At 38.4% G+C, this 23,361-nt stretch overlaps 1 protein-coding gene and 1 pseudogene across 8 annotated transcripts in view; one reads left to right on the forward strand and one right to left on the reverse strand.

The window, feature by feature from the left end:
* The window catches only part of MAPKAP1 (MAPK associated protein 1), a 244,954-nt gene that overhangs the window by 113,732 nt on the left and 107,861 nt on the right, over positions 1–23,361 (forward strand). For all 8 annotated transcript variants that reach the window (XM_058694114.1, XM_058694118.1, XM_058694110.1 and 5 more), the window contains one exon: positions 19,589–19,765. In XM_058694114.1, the coding sequence (XP_058550097.1) occupies positions 19,589–19,765 (177 nt within the window). The remainder of the gene's footprint in view (positions 1–19,588; positions 19,766–23,361) is intronic.
* On the reverse strand, positions 1,471–1,598 carry LOC131492306 (U4 spliceosomal RNA; annotated as a pseudogene).

A 23,361-nucleotide genomic window follows, 5' to 3' on the forward strand; every position in this document is an offset into this window, starting at 1 on the left:
ATATTTATATTCCTGAGGTATCCAGCATGTTCACGGCTTTTAATAGTTGCTCTGTAAGTGTATTGTGAATTGCAAAGTTACATTGATTCTGAAGAAACCATTGATCCTTTGAAATGTTTTGCAATCCTCATGTAACAGTGGATTTCACAGTTTTGTTTGGTATAAGACAATCTATAAAGTAAATCCCTGGGATCTCTTCCTATCAGGCAGTACAGTACAAGGTATTTTCTTCCTGACCTATTTGTACTTAAAGCGTTAGAATAGATCCTTCTTTGGGGCGCCTGGGTGGCGCAGTCGGTTAAGCGTCCGACTTCAGCCAGGTCACGATCTCGCGGTCCGTGAGTTCGAGCCCCGCGTCAGGCTCTGGGCTGATGGCTCGGAGCCTGGAGCCTGTTTCCGATTCTGTGTCTCCCTCTCTCTCTGCCCCTCCCCCGTTCATGCTCTGTCTCTCTCTGTCCAAAAATAAATTAAAAACGTTGAAAAAAAAAATTAAAAAAAAAAAAAAAAGAATAGATCCTTCTTTGATCTTTTCCAGTGGGTTGGGCCCGCAAAGAGCTCTTCATTCACAGGGGGCCAAATTGCTAGATGCACGGTTTCAGTCTGGTTGTTAAGAAGACAGTTTATTTAGAAATACTGCTCTCCTGTTTCTGTGCCTTGAAAACTATCAATAGTAGTAGGCTTTGGCCCCAGGGAAGGAATGGAGAATTTGGCTAGAATTTTTGACCTCCTTTACTCTTCTACCTGTTAACTCTTGAGCAAGATGGAATGTGGTACTTGAGCTAATTTCCTGCTTTTTTTCATACCCTGATTTTAGGAAAAAACATTTGTAAGAAATGAACTGAAATCATTTCAGTCTCTAGGTACTTGAATTTTTATACTTTGTTGTGTAGATTCATGTTTATTGAATTTTCATCAGGAAACGTGGCCTGTAAAATTTCTGCTTAGAAATTTATTTGTTTATTTATTTATGGGGGCTTACTATACAATGAACTTTCATAAATATTTTGTGGATTCTGGAAACATTCTCTGTAGGTTATAGAATTCATTATATTCTTATTAAAATGATATATTTAATTACTATTACATTCTTATGTTTTTGACTATTTGGTCTATGGATGATTAAGAGAAATGAATTAATGTTTCCATTTTCTTGTTTGTTTTTGTCAGTTTCCCCTATGATTTCAACAGTTTCCACTTTACATATTGCAGCGCACAAAAATGTTCATGCATTTCATATCTTTATTGTGAGTTGTACTTTTTTCAATATAAAACAGCCCTCTTTGTTTCATGAATTGTGTGTCCTGCCCTTTTCTTTGCTTTATTTCAGTAATAGGAGCTTTTCCACCTCCTGTTCTTCGCGTTTTTCTAATCTGTCTTTGTTCAGCCTATTACCTTTGCCTTTTTGTTTTAGAGATGTTGAATAATTTTGTGAGGTTTTTCTTTTTTAAACCTGCCTAAATCACTGTCTTTTTTTTTTTTTTTTTAAGATTTTATTTTTAAGTGATCTCCACACCCAACGTGGGACTTGAACTCTAAATTAGCAATAATCGCGCCTCGGATAAACCTCATTGGCTACAATACTGCCACTGCGCAAAGCTGAACTCTCAACCTCAAGTTCAAGAGTCACTGACTGAGCCAGCCAGGCGCCCCTAAATCATTGTCTTTTTTATAGGGGAGTTTCTCTTACTAAACATTTTTTTTAATATAAAATTTATTGTCCAATTGGTTTCCATACAACACCCAGTGCTCATCCCAACAGGTGCCCTCATCAATACCCATAATCCATCCTCCCCTCCCTCCCACCCCCCCATCAACCCTCAGTTTGTTCTCAGTTTTTAAGAGTCTCTTATGGTTTGTCTCCCTCCCTCTCTAACCTTTTTTTTTTTTTCTTTTTTCCCTTCCCTCCCCCATGGTCTTCTGTTAAGTTTCTCAGGATCCACATAGGAGTGAAAACATGTGGTATCTGTCTTTCTCTGTATGACTTATTTCACTTAGCATAACACTCTCCGGTTCTATCCACGTTGCTACAAAAGGCCACATTTCATTCTTTCTCATTGCCATGTAGTATTCCATTGTGCATACGAACCACAATTTCTTTATCCATTCATCAGTTGATGGACATTTAGGCTCTTTCCATAATTTTGCTATTGTTGAAAGTGCTGCTAAAAACATTGGGGTACAAGTACCCCTATGCATCAGCACTCCTGTATCCCTTGGGTAAATTCCTAGCAGTGCTATTGCTGGATCGTGGGTAGATCTATTTTTAATTTTTTTGAGGAATCTCCACACTGTTTTCCAGGGTGGCTGCACCAGTTTGCGTTCCCAACGACAGTGCAAGAGCGTTCCCGTTTCTCCACATCCTCTCCAGCATCTGTGGTCTCCTGATTTGTTCATTTTAGCTACTCTGACTGGCGTGAGTGTGGTTTTGATTTGTATTTCCCTGATGAGGAGCGACGTTGAACATCTTTTCGTGTGCCTGTTGACCATCTGGATGTCTTCTTTAGAGAAGTGTCTATTCATGTTTTCTGCCCATTTCCTCACTGGATTATTTGTTTTTCGGGTTTTGGATACTAGCCCTTTGTCCAATATGTCATTTGCAAATATCTTTTCCCATTCCGTTGGTTGCCTTTTAGTTTTATTGATTGTTTCCTTTGCAGTGCAGAAGCTTTTTATCTTCATGAGGTCCCAATAGTTCATTTTTGCTTTTAATTCCCTTGCCTTTGGAGATGTGTCAAGTAAGAAATTGCTGCGGCTGAGGTCACAGAGGTTTTTTCCTGCTTTCTCCTCTAGGATTTTGATGGATTCCTGTCTCACATTCAGGTCCTTTATCCATTTTGAGTTTATTTTTGTGAATGGTGTAAGAAAGTGGTCTAGTTTCAACCTTCTGCATGTTGCTGTCCAGTTCTCCCAGCACCATTTGTTAAAGAGACTGTCTTTTTTCCATTGGATATTCTTCCCTGCTTTGTCAAAGATTAGTTGGCCATACTTTTGTGGGTCCAATTCTGGAGTCTCTATTCTATTCCATTGGTCTATGTGTCTGTTTTTGTGCCAATACCATGCTGTCTTGATGATTACAAGTTTGTAGTAGAGGCTAAAGTCTGGGATTGTGATGCCTCCTGCTTTGGTCTTCTTCAATATTACTTTGGCTATTCAGGGGTCTTTTGTGGTTCCATACAAATTTTAGGATTGCTTGTTCTAGCTTTGAGAAGAATGTTGGTGCAATTTTGATTGGGATTGCATTGAATGTGTAGATTGCTTTGGGTAGTATTGACATTTTAACAATATTTATTCTCCCAATCCATGAGCACGGAATGTTTTTCCATTTCTTTATATCTTCTTCAATTTCCTTCATAAGCTTTCTATAGTTTTCATCATACAGATCTTTTACATCTTTGGTTAGGTTTATTCCTAGGTATTTTATGCTTCTTGGTGCAATTGTGAATGGGATCAGTTTCTTTATTTGTCTTTCTGTTGCTTCATTTCTCTTACTAAATTTTATCTTCACTATTGATGTGTTAGTTTCTTTTTTTTTTTTTTTAATTTTTTTTTTTTTTAACGTTTATTTATTTTTGAGACAGAGAGAGACAGAGCATGAACGGGGGAGGGTCAGAGAGAGAGAGGGAGACACAGAATCCGAAACAGGCTCCAGGCTCAGCCGTCAGCACAGAGCCCGACGCGGGGCTCGAACTCACGGACCGCGAGATCGTGACCTGAGCCGAAGTCGGACGCTTAACCGACTGAGCCACCCAGGCGCCCCTAGTTTCATGTTAGTCAACTTGTTTTAAGCTTGTTTTTTTAATGCTTTCTTTGTTGTTGTTTTCTGTTTTTATTTATTTAAAATTCTGAAGTCAGTTACCCATAAGATTTTTAAAACATTTTTTATATTTATTTATTTATTTTTAAATGTTTATTTTTGAGAGAGATAGAGATAGAGCATGAGTTGGAGAGGGGCAGAGAGAGAGGGAGACACAGAATCCAAAGCAGGCTCCAGGGTCTGAGCTGTCAGCACAGGGCCCAACATGGGGCCCAAACCAGCGGACCGCGAGGTCATGACCTGAGCTGAAGTCAGACACTTAACTGACTGAACCATCAAGGCACCCCAAAACATTTTTTAAATAGGCTTTTTTGTTTTAATTTCTTTTTATATTTATTTATTTTTGAGAGAGAGAGAGAGAGAGAGAGCACGAGCAGGGGAGGGGCAGAGAGTGAGAGAGGAAGACACAGAATCTGAAGGAGTCTCCAGGCTCCCAGCTGTCAGCACAGAGCCTGTTGCGGGGCTCGAACCCACAAATGGTGAGATCAGGACCTGAGCCGAAGTCAGACGCCCAACCAACTGAGCCACCCAAGCGCCCCATAAATAGGCTTTATTTTTTAGAGTGGTTTTAGGTTTATGGAAAACCTGCACAGGAAGTTCAGAGTTGCTACACATCTCATTCATGACACTTGTTTTCCCCTGTTATTAACACCTTGCATTGGTGGAGTACATTTGTTAACAATTGATGAACCAATATTGATACATTATTATTAACTAAAGACAATAGCTTACATATTAGGGTTCACTCTTTGTGTTGTTCAGTTTTTGTTTTTGTTTTTGTTTTTTTAGTTTATTTATTTGTAATCTCTATACCCAGTGTGGAGCTCAAACTCACAACCATGAGATCAAGAGTCTCCTGACTTAGCCAGCCAGGCTCTGATGATTGCATCATCGCTAATTGTTTCACTGCCCTAAAAATGCCCCCATGCTCCACCTTTTCATTCTTCCCTGTTCACCTTTAGCAACCACTTATCATTTTATTGTGCCTACCATTTTGCATTTTCCAGAATGTCAGGTGGTTGGAATCCTACTATACGTAGCCTTTTCGGACTGTTGTTTTCCCTTAGCAATATGTATTTAAGGTATTTAAGGTTCCTTCATGTCTTTTTGTGGCTTGATAGTTCATCTCTTTATATTGCTGAATAATATTCCATGGCATGAATGTACCATAGTTTGTTTTTCCATTCACCTGTTGAAGGACAGCTTGGTTGCTTCCAATCTTTATAGTAAATGTGCTATAAACATTTATGGCAGGTTTTCATGTAGACGTTAAGTTTTCAGTTCATTTTACGAATACCTAAGAGTGCAGTTGCTGGATTGTATGATAAGCCTTTGTTTATTAAATAGCTTTCTAAGAAGCTGTCCAAATGTCTTCCAAAGGGTTATACCATTTGACATTTCCATCATCAACACATGAGAGTTCCTTTTGCTACAAATCCTTTCCAGCATTTGGTTTTGTAAACGTTTTGGATTTTAGCTATTTTACTAGGTGTCCAGTGGTATCCCATTTTTGTTTTAATTTGCAGTTCCCTAAGGAAGTGGTCTTGAGCATTTTTTCACATGCTTTTTGACACCTATCTGTATTCTTTGGTGAGCTGTCTGTTCAGGTGTTTGGTCAGTTTTTTTGTTTTTGTTTTTGTTTTTAATTTATATCCAAGTTAGTATATAGTGCAACAGTGATTTCAGGAGCAGATTCCTTAATGCCCCTTACCCATTTACCCCCCCCCCCCCCCACAACCACTCTAGTAACCCTGTTTGTTCTCCATATTTAAGAGTCTCTTATGTTTTTCCCCCCTCCCTATTTTTATTTTTGCTTCCCTTCCCTTGTGTTCATCTGTTCTGTATCTTACAGTCCTTATATGAGTGAAGTCATACGATATATGTCTTTCTCTGACTAATTTTGCTTAGCATAATAATACCCTCTAGTTTCACGTAGTTGCAAATGGCAAGATTTCATTCTTTTTGATTGCCGAGTAATACTGCATTATATATATATATATAATGGAGTATTTTATATATATATATATATATATATAAAATATAATATATATAAAATACTCCATTATATATATATTATATATATATGTATATATATGTACACATATAATACATATATAATACATATATGTATATGTATGTACATATATACACATATATACACATATATGTATATATATGTATATATATACATATATGTATATATGTATGTATTATATATGTGTGTGTGTGTGTGTGTGTATATATATATATATATATATATATATATATATATATATATATATAATGGAGCATTATACACACACACACACACACACACCACATCTTCTTTATTCATTCATCCATTGATGGACATTTGGTCTCTTTCTATACTTGGCCACTGTCAATGGTGCTGCTATAAACATTGGGGTGCGTGTGCCCCTTTGAAACAGCATTCCTGTATCCCTTGGATAAATACCTAGTAGTGCAATTGTTGGGTCGTAGGGTAGTTCTATTTTTAATTTTTTGAGGAACCTCCATACTGTTTTCCAGAGTGGCTGCACCAGTTTGCATTCCCACCAGCAGTGCTGAAGAGATCCTCTTTCTCTGCATCCTCGCCAACATCTGTTGTTGCCTGAGTTGTTCATGTTAGCCATTCTGACAGGTGTGAGGTGGTATTTCATTGTGGTTTTGATTTGTATTTCCCTGATGATGAGTGATGTTGAGCATTTTTTCATGTGTCGGTTGGCCATCTGGATGTCTTCTTTGAAGAAGTGTCTATTCATGTCTTCTGCCCATTTCTTCAATGGATTGTTTTTTGGGTGTTGAGTTTGATAAGTTCTTTATAGATTTTGGATACTAACCCTCTATCTGATATGTCGTTTGCAAATATCTTCTCCCATTCCGTCGGTTGCCTTTTAGTTTTACTGATTGTTTCCTTCTTTGTGCAGAAGCTTTTTATTTTGATGAGGTCCCAATAGTTCATTTCTGCTTTTGTTTCCCTTGCCTCTGGAGACTGGTGAGTAAGAGTTGCTGCGGCCAAGATCAAAGAGGTTTTTGCCGCTTTCTCCTCGGGGATTTTGATGGCTTCCTGTCTTACCTTGAGGTCTTTCATCCATTTTGAGCTTATTTTTGTGTATGGTGTAAGAAAGTGGTCCAGGTTCATTCTTCTGCATGTCGCTGTCCAGTTTTCCCAGCACCACTTGCTGAAGAGACTGTCTTTATTCCATTGGATCTTCTTTCCTGCTTTGTCAAAGATTAGTTGCCCATACGTTTGTGGGTCCATTTCTGGGTTCTCTATTCTGTTCCACTGATCTGAGTGTCTATTTTTGTGCCATGGCCAATTTTTTAATCAGGTGGCTTTCTTACTGACTTTTTTTAGAGTTCTTTGTCTATTTATCAGATATGTGTTTTGTAGGGATTTTTTTCCCCAATCGGTGGCTTATCATTTCATTTTCTTAACAGCATCAACTCCAACTTACCAGTTTTTTCTTTCATAGATTGTGTTCTGGTGTTGTGTCTAAAAAGTAATCACCAAACCCAGGGTTATCTAGATTTTCCTGTATGTTATCCTCTAGAAGTTTTATGTGATTTTTGCTTTACGTTTAGGCCTGTGATCCATTTTGAGTTAATTTTTGTCAAAGGTGTAAGGTCTGTGTCTAGATTTAATCATTTTTGCATGTGAATACCCACTTGAAAAGATTATCCTTTCTCCATTCCTTTTGCTGATTTGCTCCCAAAGCCTTTGCTCCTTTGTCAAATATCAGTTGACTATATTAATGTAGATCTATTTTTGACATATAAAATTTTTTTAAACATTCCTTTTTAATTTATATTTAATCGGATTCAAGAGTGAAACAGTATCTTTTGAGTAACACCCATTCGTGAAAGAGAGAGAAATAAAATTCAGTGAGATTTTATCCTGTCAAGAACCTGAGGTGGGAGGCATATACTGCTCTTTGCACAGAACCACATTTACTCTACTTCATAGTTAATTTAAGGGATTTTTTTTAAGGGTAATTTTGACTAGCCCCAATTTTGTGCAGAGACTGTAGTCATATGTTCTGACTCTATGGTACACAAGAATGGCTGTTCTTTGCCTTCTTCTGTTCAGCTGTCCCTTTAACATTCAACATATTTCACTGGTCTCTTATTTACTGTTGCTCTTTATCAGCTACTGACAGGTGAGCTACTAAAAGCCTGAAGAGTTTTGCGATAGTCCAGAAGCTGGAGTAGTATACCTTTGAGATTATTGCGTTGCTCAGTGAGTGGAAGTGTCTGGCAATAGAGCAGTGCTGTCCAAAAGAAATATAATGCAATCACCTCACACCTGTTAGAATGGCTATCATCAAAAAGACCAGATATAACAAGTGTTGGCGAGGATGTGGAGAAAAGAAAACCCTTGTGCACTGTTGCTAGCAATGTGAAGAGGTGCAGCCACAATGGAAAGCAATATGGAGGATCCTCAAAAAATGAAAACTAGAACTACCATGTGCTCTAGTAATTCCCTTTCTGGGATCTTGAAGAGATATCTACACTCCCTTGTTCATTGCAACACTGTTCACAATAGTTAAGATATGGAAGCAACCTGAATGTCTGTCTATGGATGAAAAGATAAGATAAAGAAATCCTGCCGTCTGCAACAACATGGATTGACCTTGAGAGTGTTAATGCTGAAAGAGATAGATCAGAGAAAGACAAATACCGCATGATGTCACATATATATGGACTCTAAAACTGAACTCACAGAAACAGAGATTAGAATGGTGGTTACCACAGACTGGGGGATGGGGGAAGGGTGGGAAATACTGGTCAAAAACTACAAACTTCCAGTTAGAAAATGAATAAGCGTTGGAGATCTAATGTACAGCATTGCAATTATAGTTAATAATACTATTTTATATACTTGAAAATTGCTAAGAGAGTAGACCAATAGTATTCTTATCACAAAAAAGAAATGGTAACTATGTGATGTGTTGGAGGTGTTAGCTAACTAACCCTACTTGGTGGTAATTGTTTTATAATACATAAGTGTATCAAATACACGTATTTTACAAATTGATTACCAGGAATAAACTTTCACGATGTTATATTTCAGTTATATCTCAATAGAGCTAGAAAAAATACATAAAGCAAGCTGCAAATGTGAGCCATATTTACAATTTGAAATTTTCTAATAACCACATTTTTAAAAGTTTCCAAAAGATGGGTGAAATTTATTTCCCTAATAATTATTATAATTTAAGTAATTTTTATAATTTTCATGGGTTATATTTTCTTTAACCCATTGTATCTAAAATATTATTATTTCAACATGTTATTGACAAAATTAAGGAGATTTTTAATGTTCTTTTTGGTCATAAGTTTTAAAAATTCAGTGTTTCTTTGCTATATACAGTCAGTTCAGACTAGCCATAGTTCAAGTGCTTGCTAGCTACATGTTGGAGAGTGCAGCTGTAGAGTATACCAAGACGCGGTGTAGCCATAAAATGGAGTTCACTGGGTTTGCTTCATTCTGACATACCCTCAGCTTCTCAGAGCCCTTGGGAAACTGGGGTTTTGTAGATCGATCATTGAAGTTTATTTCATTCATTGTCACACTTTATTTTAATAATTTTTCATAGAGATTCTCTAAAATGGGTTAATATTTCCCCGTCTTCTTTTTTTTTTTTTTAACATTTATTTATTTTTGAGACAGAGGGAGACAGAGCATGAACGGGGGAGGGTCAGAGAGAGAGAGGGAGACACAGAATCTGAAACAGGCTCCAGGCTCCGAGCTGTCAGCACAGAGCCTGACGCGGGGCTTGAACTCACGAACCGCGAGATCGTGACCTGAGCCGAAGTCGGACGCTTAACCGACTGAGCCACCCAGGCGCCCCTTTCCCCGTCTTCTTAATCAGAGTATAACATCGTGGGATCCAAAGCTGTAGTCTGTGTTTGAATTCTGGCATTAACACTTATCATCAGCATGGTCTTGGATGGATTGATTACTTCAGTCCTATGTACTCTAGTTATCTTGTGTGGAAAATGAGGATAAAAGCTTCTTAACAGGGTAGTTAGGAAAATAAAATGAGAAAATACATGGCAAGTGCTCAGGAAATGTTTATTTCTGTTGCTGTCAAATACTGTAACTACAGCCAGCTACTGCGACAACCAATACTGGTAGTAGTTCAGCAACAGTAGTATAACTTAGCTCTTTCCTAATGATTCAGAGAAATGCACTATGCTGTGATACAGTGGTGCCCTTGTGGGCTTATGTAAGCATATAAGAATATTTGACCTTCCATTATGTTTTCTGACAACTTTGCAATTTGAATTCTTTATATTTCCCCATTTTTGCATCTACATGACCACTTCTGTCTGCTCTCCTCCCGTTTGTAGGTTGCTGCTTCTAATTTATATTCCTTAGAGTCATCATCGAGAGGCACTTACCTAGATAATACAGCCTCAGAGAGGCCCTTCCCATTCTGACCCTCAGCTGTGATCCCATGCATCCTACAGATCACATTCTTTAACTGGCAGCTTCTTGACACTGATACCCTGTCTGCTTTTGCTGTTTCTTCAATCAGAAATGCCTTTCTCACTCTTCTCCTCTTGATATCCAGCTTAATCTTGAAGCCTTCAGTTCTTTGTTATTCCTTCATTCAGCAAATATTTATGATGGAGTTTCAGGCCTTAGGTATTGAGGATAAAATGAAGAACAAGAGAAATGTGATCGCTGCACTCAAAAAATGTGCAGTTTGATGGGGAAGAAGAAATTATCAATTGTAAGAGCACTTTGTAACTGGCTCGTTTCACTCACATTTGTATTCATTAATACATTCAATAAATATTTATTGTTTGTTATATACCATGCATTTTGCTGGGTATATACAATGGTGAGTAGAGCCAGACATGGTCTCTCTTTCATGAATTCAACAATATAGTGAGAGAAATGGGCAAATAATTCAAATAATTATATCAAATAATTAAGCCAAATAATGTTTGCATAAAAACTGAGTTGAGTAATCTGAAGGAAAGGAATGCCATTTATGAGAGCCTGGCCTTGGGAGTCAGGGAGAAATTCCCTGAGAAAGTGATACCAGAGGTATTTGGCAGGGGGAGGTTCCTGGCAGATGGAACTGCATGGCAGTGACACTGGCAGGAGGAAGCGGTGACACTGTGGCAGAGGACTAACAAAGGCCAGCATGGCTGGAACACAAAATAGGGAAGAGAAAATAGGATGGATGAGATTGAAAGATGGGCAGGGTCCACAGTGGAGATTGAGGGAAGAGGACAGATTCTGGAAATATTTAAGAGGTGAAATTCATAGGACTTAGGGATGAATTAGATATGAGAAGTATGGGAGAGGAGAGGTACCAAAGGTGACTCCCTAGATTTCTGACTTGCACAACTTGATGTATTGTGCTGCTCACTGAATTAGGGGGCTTTGGAAGACTGGGTGTTAATTCGGTTTTTGATGTGTGTCGGGGAGTGGGAGGAGCAGCACGAGTTTTGTCTTCTTTTCGAGATGACTTTGCTATACCTAAGAGAAGTTTTCAAATAGTTGTTTATACTTGCATGTTTGAAGTTTAGAAGAGAGAGAGAACTATGAGCTAGGAATGTGAATTTAGGAGTCCTATGCATAGAGAGATTAACTGGATGCGTAAGTGAAGAAAGAGAAGGGCCTAAGACTGGACATTGAAAAACTAGGTAGATGGTGGTGCTGAAATAGGGTGTCCTAGAGAAGAAATAGAGGTGAAGGAAGAGTTTGGTTTAGGATGAAATGAAGGCTGAGATGACTTGAGAGTTGTCCATGTGATGAAGAAGTCTTGTAAGCAGTAGGATAGTTATAAGTTTGGAGGCTGGACATTGTCTATTTTATTGTTTTGTTTTCCTTAGTCCCTAACACAATGCTTAGCAAATAGCAAGTACTCAATAAGTGATTTGTGGAATGGATGAGAGAACATAGGAACATTCAGATTCAGAGATGTAGACTAAACTTACCACCCATGCCATTGCCAGGGAAGAAGCCCTTCTCCACATGTCTGCTTAGACAAGCTTCTGACGGTATACAAACCTTTATTCATCAAAAAACACCGAGTTAGATTGTCTCAACCTGGTCAGATATTTAAGTGATAGATGAAGGTTTGGGAATACTGTTTACAAACACTGTCTTCATTGAGCTGCACAGAAATATTGCTCATTGTCAACATTTCCCAAGAGCCAGAGTCCTCACACTTACTAGGTAATGAATGGGTAGATATGAACACATTGGAATGCCTGCTTTGTGTCATGACCCAAGCTAAGCATTTTACATATATTATCTTCTTCCTTATAATACCTCTGTAACTCTTAGATAACAATAGAGAAGCTGAGAATCAGGAATTTAAGGTAATGCCCAAGATCATGTATTTAGTAAGTGGCAGAGTCAGGATTTGAACCCAGGTTTGACCCCATTTCTCTTGCTCTTAATGACTATGTTATACAAAGCAATGAATTTCTTTTCCTGATAGCATCCGGAGACATAGGCATTTGAGATTTTCCTCCCTCCCATCCATCCATCCATCCATCCATCCGTCCATCCATCCATCCATCTTTTTATTCTTGCAGTCATTCACTCAGCAAGCATTTAGATGTTGTCTGCACCATCCCAGGTACTATACTAGGCACTGGGGATATAATCAGTCATAAAATAAAGCTTATGGCCTCAAGATTTAGGCTAATGTATGAGACAGACACCAAATTACAGAATTTTAGCTCCATTGTCATTGAGACTTGCTATAATAGTAGACATAATAGAATGCTGTGAGGACATAGAAAAGGGCTCTTCTAATTCTGCTGGAAGTTGGAGGCTTGGGTTGAGTAAGGGTGAGAGGAATGTTAGGGAAGTCTTCCCAGTAGAATGGATACTTGAGCTAAATCTCAAAAGATGACCTGGATAGACTAGGAATAGAGAGCCCCTGGGCTGAGAGGCCGGCATGAATAGTAACAGGAGCTAGCATGTATATATGCTAGGACCTGATTAGGATACTGCAAGTACGTGGTGTGAATGGAGCTTAACGTGTGTGTTCTGAAATGTCAGGAGATTGAGTTGAAAGCAGGGCAAAATATACTGGAAGGCTTTATGGAACGCAGGTACTATTAATGGTCTCTTTTGTTTTTATTTGAAAGGTTGCAAAAGGTTTTAAACAGGGAAGTGACAGTATCATGTTGTGTTTCGGAAAGATCCTACTGGACCTTTTCAGGGTCAGTTTGTAATAGAATGAACGAGTTTCTGAAACTTAGAATTTTGCCAAGTGAATTTGTTTTAAAAATGTCCGGTTCAGAACAATATGAAAAGAGGACTTCCCAGAAATGCCAGAATGATAGAACTAGCAAACAAGGATGTTAAAATAGCTATTATAAACATGTTCCATATGTTCAAGATAATACAGGGAAACATGAACATGATGAGGAAAGAAATAGAAGATATTTAAGAAAACCTAGATGGAACTTCTAGAGATGAAAAGTATAGTATCTGAAATGGAAACTATACTGCATGAGTTTAAGAGCAGATTAGACACCGCAAAAGGAAAAAATCAATGAACTTGAAGACATAGCAATAGGAACTATCTAAAAAAGGAGCTCAGATGAAACACTAAGAAGGTCTTGCTTTCATTTGGAAATTAGTGGGCATTTTCTCCTTAGAACTTCTTTGCCAGAAAATTTAGACTTAACTATTCTTGTGTGATGTGGTTGTGGCTTGACAAACCTTAAAATGTTATTTATCAATTTTCACTTTATATTTATGGAGTTTATTTTGGAGAAGAGGAAATCTTGACAGTCTTAAAAGTCTTTTCTCTGACTTCAAAGAGATAAACTTCTGAGCTGCAATCCTCAGGGCCTTTTTTCTCTTGATAATGTCTGATGCACTGTTTATAATGATTCTGTCATCAAAATAAATAGCAAGACCCAAGTAATAAGAGTTCTGGACATTGCAGAATCATGTGCTCTTTTTATTTTTCATCCAAACCCCCCCCCCCAAAATTTCATCTGTCCAGCCATCATGCTTAAGTACATTTTGCATGTTTTGAAGATAAAAGTGAATTTTTATGAGCAAATTGAACATGTCAGATCACATTTGGGAGAAATCTAGGATGCTTCCTGGAATGCTCCTGAATTTTCATATATGAATTAAATACCATCTATATATGGACTACAGGCTTTTGTCTCTTCATAAAAGCCAAACTGGCCTTTGAATGTGAAATGAATATTGATCAACAATTAAATGAAATAAATTTTTCTAATGCAAAATTTTGTTAGCCTTATTTGTGAAAACATGAATAAGTGAAATTCAATTAATTGTACTCATTAACGCTTTGGAGATTTAGATATATGTTTATACATACATTTATTTGTATAAATATAAAATCTCCAAAGCGTTAATGAGTACATTTAATGACGGAGTGTGTGTGTGTATGTATGTGAGAGCGAGAGAGAGAGAGAAAGAGATCTGTCCATCCTCCAGAAGGATCTCTTTTTGGCAACAGGCTTCATTTTGCATCCATTCACCGTTCTAACTTCCAGTCTTCTCACAAATATCATTGTCCCTGGAAGGGCCTGCTTTTTCCACGCTAACCCAATTCTAAAATTAAGCCTCTTTTTTTAGACACCTATGTCTTTTTAAGACACCTATGTTTTTATTGCAACATTATTTACCATAACCAAGATACAAAACAACCCACGTTTTCTTCAATAGATGAGTGGATAAAGAAGATGTAATGTGATATATATGTGATATAGACACATGTATACATATATATAAATGGAAAAATACTCAGCCAAAAAAAAAAAAAAAAAGAATGAAATCTTGCCACTTGCAACAACATGGATGGATCTAGAGGGTATAACTAAGTGAAATAAGTCAGAGAAAGACAAATACCATATGATCTCATTCATATGTGGGATTTAAGAAAGCAAATGAAAAAGATAAAAGAGACAAAAAAATAAGACTCTTAAATACAGAGAACAAACTGGTGGCTATTAGTCTTTTATCATTACTCAATCCCTGATAGTGACTCACAAATAGGACTTTTAGTGTTCTCTATCTCATGCTGTCCCCCATGCTTCTGTTAATTCTGCTTCTGTGTGATCAAAAGCTTAAGAGTGATAGAAGAAATTTTGACAAAATGAGAATCTTTCTTCATGCCAGCTACTGTACAGTTAATTAACTCATAATCCTTATGAGATCCTTATGCAGCAGGTATGTATGGTTATTTTCTCCATAAATTCCAGGACTCGATAGAGAAAATGACCACTTAGGAATCAGGGGATGTGGGTGAGGCAGGAGATGCTGAGTCTCTAGAACAGGTGATTCTACAGTGGGGTGAGAGATTTCCCAACCTTTGTACTGTTCTGTATTTCTAAATTGTTCCATGTTTCTAATCATGCATTACCCTTATCAAAAAATAAGTATTTTATAAAGAAAAGAAAATGTGGGGCACCTGGGTGGCTTAGTCGGTTGGGCGGCCAACTTCGGCTCAAGTCATGATCTCGCGATCTGTGAGTTCGAGCCCCGCGTCGGGCTCTGTGCTGACAGCTCAGAGACTGGAGCCTGTCTCGATTCTGTGTCTCCCTCTCTCTGACCCTCCCCTGTTCATGCTCTGTCTCTCTCTGTCTCAAAAATAAATAAATGTTAAAAAAAAAAATTTTTTTTTTTTAAAAGAAAAGAAAATGAAAGTTATACTTAGTCATCTGGAAGGGACATCTGGGACATCTGGAAGGTACAGGAAAAAAGTGCTCATTGCTCAATTGTAAACATAACCTTTGTAAACTTTTTGGGACCTTTCCTTCTAGTCTTTTTACATGCATATAATTAAACATTTTTACATAGTCGTAATAATTTCTCAGTGTTTTTTCTCCATAAAAAAAGTGAGGTGCCAGTACTCGTATCTTGATGAACCGTAAAAATGCCTCTTTGATCCTCACCTCTTCCTGGGACTTCTCCTTTTGTCTTGGTTTGCAATCTCTGGCACATGTGCATTGCCTAGAAAGCCCCATTTGGTTAACAGATATCAACGTGACAAGCAAGAAAAAGAAAAAGAAAAGCTTATTACTTCTCCTCATTAGCACACACATCATTAATAATACCCTTTATGTTTTTTTCATGGGTAGAGCGATTCAGTCTATACATTCATATATTCATTCATTCAACAAATATTTGTTAAGTGCCAGCCATCTTCCTCCTCAGTGAGGATGCAGAGACGATGGAATGATCCCTGCTTTTTAGGAGAACACAGAACAGTAAATAAGAAAAAGATGTGATAACTATATGCAGAAGTATTAATCAAGTTCTGAAAGACCACAGAGGAGAATCGCTTGGATTCTCCTAGAGGATCAAATGATTCTCCTAGAGAAGTCAGGGAAAGCTTTTTATAGATAAGAAAATGGAGCAGCTCAGAGAGATTTGGTCACATGGCTGGTTAGTGGTTGAGTTAGCATTCAAAGCAGATCTGACTGCAAAACCACTCTTTATTCTACCATACTAGGTCATAAGGAGGAGGCATCCCTGTTTTCATTGTTTTATCAGTTCCAGATGTCTGTATTTGGGGGATTCTTGAGTCATAGACCACAGCTTCCCCCATTTTCTCTCCCTATTTCAAAATGCCACCTGTTTCTGATTTGATCAAAGAGTAATAGAATGGCAGTGAGGAGACCTGAGTTCTTCAGAACCAGCTTTGCCCCTTTTAACTGGATCGTCGTGGGCATGTTCTTCCCCATTTCTACCCATCTATTCCCCATCTGTAAAAGTGAGGAGTTGAAATAAATCTTTCTAAGCTTCCCATTTTTTGTAAGCTTCTCATTTTCCTCCTTCTTTTCAAAGCGCGTGGCATTTGCATAGGAACAGGGGCTCCCAAGGGCCTTGGCGAGTCTAGACACACCATGGAATTGGCAGAGGGATAGGTGGGCGTCAAGGGTAAGTGCTCTTAACCGCCTGGGTTTGAATCTCAAGTCTGTCGCTTACACACTATTTAATCTGGAGCAAACCATTTGACCGCATCGAGCCTCCCTTTTCCGATTTGGAAAACAGAAATCATAAGAAATGACTCTGAGAGTTGGTGGGGAGATTCAGGGAGCTTAGTATCTGTCTGTACTACTATGCACAGTGTCTGCCACAGAGCAGTCAGTGTTGCTAATGATACTAATGGCTATTGCTCTAGTACTAAGTTGGAATCCTGAAGAGGTTTTAGGAGTCAAAATACCTTGGTAGCTTTTTTGTTAATGATTCCTTTGCAAAGGCACAAAGGAACCACTGTGTCCCTGAATAGAATGTGGAGTTTTAGTCATTTTCCCCTCAGATGTTCAGTTAAGGGGTCGAAAGGGTTGGAGTACTGTTTGCTGCTGAATTTTATTCATGACTCAGAAAAGACTCCCATTAGTCTTGTATAATATAGGGGAAATCATTCTTTCTTTTCTTTGCTGTGTTCCCAGCGTGCAGAGCAGGCTACAGTGCAGGGTCAGTACTTTGTGAGTTTCTTGAATGAAGAAATGATTTCACACTTTGTTTTTAGAAACTGAGGAGAATAGTAACACGCAGCAGTGAGTCTTTTGGCCCTCAGATCTTAGCCTGTGACATTTGTTGAGCTCGTTTTGAAGGGGATTTGGGGGCACCCCATGACAATCAAAACAGAATTCTTCTGATACCAATGTTTGGCTTTCTGCTTTGATCAATAGGCTTATTATTTGCCCTTGAAACCTCTGTGGTGCTGGGGAATCACAGACATTCCTCAGGACGATTTACATGGCAATAAATAATGTGTGCTGTCCATTGCCTGCTTCATCAGTGTCTGCCCTGTTCATAAAACCCTGGAGGCTCAGTGGCCCCAAGGCTGGAGCACAGTGGACATGTTAACTCCAGAACGTGTCGCTTAGTTTCGTTGTTGTTTTGTTGGCACTAATATGCATCCACAATTTCTCTTTAAGGACTGATGTAACTGTAGAAGTTATTTTCCATCTGACTTCATTATATAGCTACCATACTATACCGTCCCATAGTTACCATTTCTTTTTTTACCTCTGTTATATGGTAGGCTCTACATATGTTATCTAATCTTCACAATTACCTCTGAGTTAGGTTCTTGTCTTTTTATAGAAGCAGAAACTAAGGGGCGCCTTGGTGGCTCAGTCGGTTGAGCATTCAACTCTTGATTTCAGCTCAGGTCATGATCCCAGGGTTATGCGATCAAGTCCTGCGTCGGGCTTTGCACTGAATGTGGAGCCTGCTTGGGATTCTCTCTCTCTGCCCCTGTCCCCCACTTGTGCGCTCTCTCTCTCTCTCTCTCTCTCTCTCTCTCAAGTTAAAAAAAAAAAAAAAAGAAGAAGAAGAAATAGAAACTGAAACTCAAGGAAGCGAAGCTTATTTTCTGAAATCACATAGTCCATGAGCACTGGAGCTTAGGTTTTAAACTCAGGTCTTTCTGGACACAAAGCTCTTAGCTACTATACCATGACATTTTTCTTATCTAACAGACTTTCTTCTCCTATAGGCGTCTAGTGTTTGTGGTTAGCAACCTCTTGCAAAGATCCATAAGTTTCCCACATCATTCAGAGATGAATTTTAAATTTCTTAACAGCGTTGCAAATACATGAAATTTATAGTGACAAACATAGCCAGATTACTTTCTTGTTATCCATCCATTTAGCAAATTTACAGTTCCCATTAATTTTAATCTGTCCTTATTACCTGTTTTATATAATAAATATCTCTTAGTCATGACAGACTGAGTATAGATCACCTGAAGTAGGCTCTCTCTCAATAACTAGAGTTGCAGTTAAAGATTTGTGAATTAATTGGGAAAATTGCAAATCAGGTAGTCAGTGAAATAATTCATTGTCACATCCAATCAATAAACTTTGTAAATCAACTCATTTAATTCAAAAAATGATCTATATAGATCAAGCAACCAATTAAACAATTAGCATACACTTTGCAATTAATTAATTTAAGCATCAATCATATAATTAAAATTCCAAATTTAAGCTGCACAATTTAAAACCCTACTGCCTTGTGAACTATTAGGATCATGTTTCTGAATGTTAGCAGATAAGCAGTTTCACAGTTTAACTTTGGAGCAAGGTGTTTTAAAGTGCTTCTAATTGATTTTTAAGTTTTAAATTGTCTTTATGTTGGTAGTTTCCCACCCCTTTACAGCAAATCAACTTTTTACTTCTCCGCCCAAGAAAGAGAAGGAAATGTGTGTTGACTCTAAAATGGGCAAGGCTGGAATCTGGGAGTATAGACTGGACATTGTAGGAATAGGAGAAAGGTCTAGAAGCAATGGAGAGAGCCGTTTATCTGCATCAGGATAAATCAGGTTATTTGCTTTTACTCTGTTAAGTGTCTTTGGTATTTGGAATCAGTGGATCAGTGGAATCACACTTGCTGTGTGTATTTTATTTATACTTATATTTAACTAACGTAGTACTTCCCCCCCGCCCCCGCTATACCATAAGCTTCCTTGAGGACTGATACTAAATATCATCTTTGATTTAAGGGACTAAGTTCTGTGTCTTATCTATAACAGGTGCTCAGTAACTATTTGTTGGAAGAATAGATTAGTAGAAAGGACCTCCTTTCACATTGCTTTTCTCCCCCTTTGTACTCCCATGTTTTCTCTTTATCAAATGAAGTAGGATTTAGGGTAATCTTACTGCTTCACCAGGCTTTCGGGTAAAAGAAGAGCAGTGCCCCAGTTTGCCTGCTGTATACTATAGCCTCTTATCTCCTTGTCCCTCCTTCACCCTGGTATTCACTCACTGTTTTGGTTTTCCTTTCAGTGACAATGTCAGTGCCTACTGCCTGCATATCGCTGAGGATGATGGGGAGGTTGACACAGACTTCCCCCCACTGGATTCCAACGAGCCCATTCATAAGTTCGGCTTCAGTACTTTGGCCCTGGTTGAAAAGTATTCATCTCCTGGTCTGACATCCAAAGAGTCACTCTTTGTGCGGATGTGAGTATTGACCCTGTTGCTAATTTCAGTATCTCATCTCTGCCTTTTAGAGTTTTTGGTTTTGCTCATCGTATGGATGATTATTAGGTATCTGGATGTCCCTTTATAGTGACTACTTGCAGAGATGTTGGGGACAGCATTTGCAATGTATTTTATGCCTCCGTACCTAGATTAAACACAGACTGCTTTGTAGTAGGGAATTGCATTAGGCAGATCTCTGAACGTAATATCTGTGAACCACGCCTCTGGACATACTGGGTGGGGTACTTTGGAGCCTGTGAAGCAGCAATTCTGAGTTTCCCTCTTTCTCTTCACAGACTACACACTAAATGAAAAATGTGCGTTGCAGCTACTTTTGTCTCGTGACTTAAAATACTTATTTTCTTCTCTCCAATTTTGTTCAAATCAAATTTGAGTTTTCCTTTCAGTTGTCCTCCTTTAGACTGATAAGGTGTTAACTCTCCTGTGCCTTTGGCAGTCTGGCAAAGCCTATAAAAACCCTTTCCGGAAAAGTATTTTTTAGGGTTTGTTTTTTTTTTTCTTTTTTCTTTTTTGAGAGAGAGAGAGTGTGTGTGTGCATGCTAGCAATGGAGGGACAGAGAGAATCCTTCAAGCAGGCTCCGTGCTGTCATCCTCGTAGATCCTAACTTGGGGCTCAACCCCTCCAGTCATGAGATCGTGCATGACCTGAGCTGAAATGAGTAGGATGCTCAACCTACTGAGCCACCCAGGCACCTCTCCAGAAGAGTGTTTGTGAATGCAGAAAATAAAATCCACAGGAATACAAGAGAATTCCATTACATTTAAATACTTCTGAAATTATTAAACCAATCTGTGATATAGTAATATGCATAGTTTTACTAATATTTAATACCAAGATACGGCAGCAGGTCTGTCAGTAACTGCTGAAGTCTCTCGCCTCAAAGTTAAGTGATGAGTATAAATGTTACTGTAGTGTGCTGTGACATCTGTGTTTTTTCTGTTCATGGCAGTGTCACTAGTACTGCCAATACAACTGGGGTTTGTTGACTACATTTATAACTCAAGGACATGGTAACTATCAGTTAGAAGTCAATGGAAATAAAAATATAATTTTTATTTATTCAAGTCTCTACAGCAAGTTTTACCCGGAGGTCCCTGTTAGAGGAAAACCTGTAGCGTTTTCTGACCAGGACTGAGACTGGCCGTCTCCTGGGAACAATAGTGATCCTTCTGGCACCCCCTGCTGTTAGGAACCAGCAAATTCACTAGCCAAAGGAGGGATTGCTTTAGAGGACTTTTCCTTGTCTCTTTAAAACATACTGCCTTTGTTTCAAATTTTTACTGAAAATAGGATTATGCTACTTATGATATGTGAGTAGTTGGGGTCTCTCTACCCTTGAACAAAGAAAGAATACTGAGCGCTTGGCGGGCTGGTAGCTAGGGGATGATTCCTCAAGTTTTTCTAGTTACCATTTCATCCCTGCTATGAAGTCACGTTTGATGTATGGAACAGTAAATATTTTCCCTCCTTTTCTATTTGGGAGGCACTAAAACAGCAATGTTAAAGAATATTGAAAGCAGTTTAAAAGTTATCCAGTGATTCCTCCACCCTAATATAACTGTTTTCATTTTTGTATCACCATTTCCAATATATATATATTACAGTTTCACTTCTAGTGTACATATTGTGTTATTCTTACTTAAAATTGCAAATATTTGATATCTGCTCTTAGTTCCTACAATCTACATTTATTATGTGCCAAGAATCTAGACAGAGACAACCCCTTTGCTCATGGAGCACACACTACCTAGTGGGGGGGGACAAGTCGTCAGATCATTAAAATGTGCTGAGCAATACAATAGAGAAAGGTACAGGCTGCATCAGAGGCCTTTCACGGGATGTTTAGATTGTTTATTTGCTTTGGTTTTAATAAGTGATTCTATAATAATAGTTTTTATCTCTGTCCCTTTTATTTCTGTTGAATAACCTCCTTAGGAAGTTTTCCTGTGAGTAGGATCATTGGTCAGAATAGAAACATCTTTAGACTTGGCTTTGTATTGACATGTAGCTTTCTGAAAGATGTTCTGATTTACAGTGCTACCAATAGAATTCATAAACGCATCTTTTCAAAGTCTTACCATCACAGAGTGTCATTAGAACTTTTTTCTTTTCACTCTCAAAGATACGTATAGGGATATTTCAATAGTTTCCATTTGCATTTCATTTATTTATAGATGACTGGAAGAGTTGTTCTCATTAGCACATAATTTTTACTACATAAATATTAACATATGACCATAGCATTCTTTTGAACTGAAAGTCCTTTTTAAAACAAGTGTTTTTAAATCAGTGATTTTCAATAGTTGGGGGTTGGGGTTGGAGGTAGGCCAGACATACCTCCCCAGGAGAAGCATCTAAAGACTACACAGTGTCTATGAACTCCAGCTTTTGGAGAATGGGATGAGGGAGGGGAGAGAGGTAGAGAGTAACAGCAGCGGCTTTAAAGTTAATACTCTTACGTTTTTCCTGAACTACTCCCATCCCTGCACTCCCACTCCCAAACACACACACACACACACTAGTCAGTCCTCTTTCTATTTAAAGTTTTAGAGAGCTTATTCAACATTCCTGGAGTGGTTCTAAAAGCACAAGGTAAAGTAAAATCTTTATATGTGAGCATTTAGAACAAAAGTGTCAGTACATTTTCTGTTTCTTCTTTTTCTCAGTTGTCTGATGAAATAGTACAGATTACTGACCATTTGCCCTGTGTGTGTTTTCTTGCTTCAGCAACCTTCCATTCACCTTTCTGGTCTATATTTTAAGTTAGAAAAGCCTCTCCTGCTAAAGCAGGACAGAGCAGACTTTCAAGAGTTACCAGGGATGTGTTCATAGTTTCAAGAGAGTGAAGTCTCAGCAAAATAAGTAAAGCCATCACTCCTTTTCTTCATTTCTCCCTTTCCTCCTTGCGTCTCTCTCCCAGGGGAGAATGGGCAGGGATGTATGGGAATACCCTGAACTGAACCAGAAAGAGGGAGCTAAGTTTTGACAATAAGAAGTGAATTAGTATTTACTAATTGAAACAATTTATATGTTACTCCATTTAATCTGACAATAGCCCAGTTTTGATTATGACCGTTTTAGAGACATGAAAACTGAGGCTGACAAGGATTGCTCTCAGGCCGGGCTTCGCCCCCACGTCTGACTTCAAAGTCCACGCTCTTTGTGTCACCCTGCTAAGGGTGAGGATGGCCGCAGGGAATCCCACTGTATGGAGGCCAGCATTCAGCTACTATATACTATAGTGTAGTAGATGAGAGCATGGTGGCCTCTGGAGCCAGGACGCTTGGGTGCCAATCCTGACATTACCCTTAGTACTGTGTGTGTGTGTGTGTGTGTGTGTGTGTGTGAGAGAGAGAGAGAGAGAGAGAGAGAGAGAGAGAGAGAGAGAGAGAGAGAGAGAGAGAGAGATCTTGGATGAATTGCTTAACTTTTTTGTGGCCCAGTCAAATGAGAATAATAATAATAATACCTACCTCATAGAGCCCCTTTGAGGATTGAAGGGGCTAATATATGTAAAGCACTTAGAAAAGGGCCTGTTTGTCTGTCTGCTGCA

The sequence above is a fragment of the Neofelis nebulosa genome, chromosome 12 (assembly GCF_028018385.1).
Source record: "Neofelis nebulosa isolate mNeoNeb1 chromosome 12, mNeoNeb1.pri, whole genome shotgun sequence".
In the NCBI taxonomy this organism is placed as follows: domain Eukaryota; kingdom Metazoa; phylum Chordata; class Mammalia; order Carnivora; family Felidae; genus Neofelis; species Neofelis nebulosa.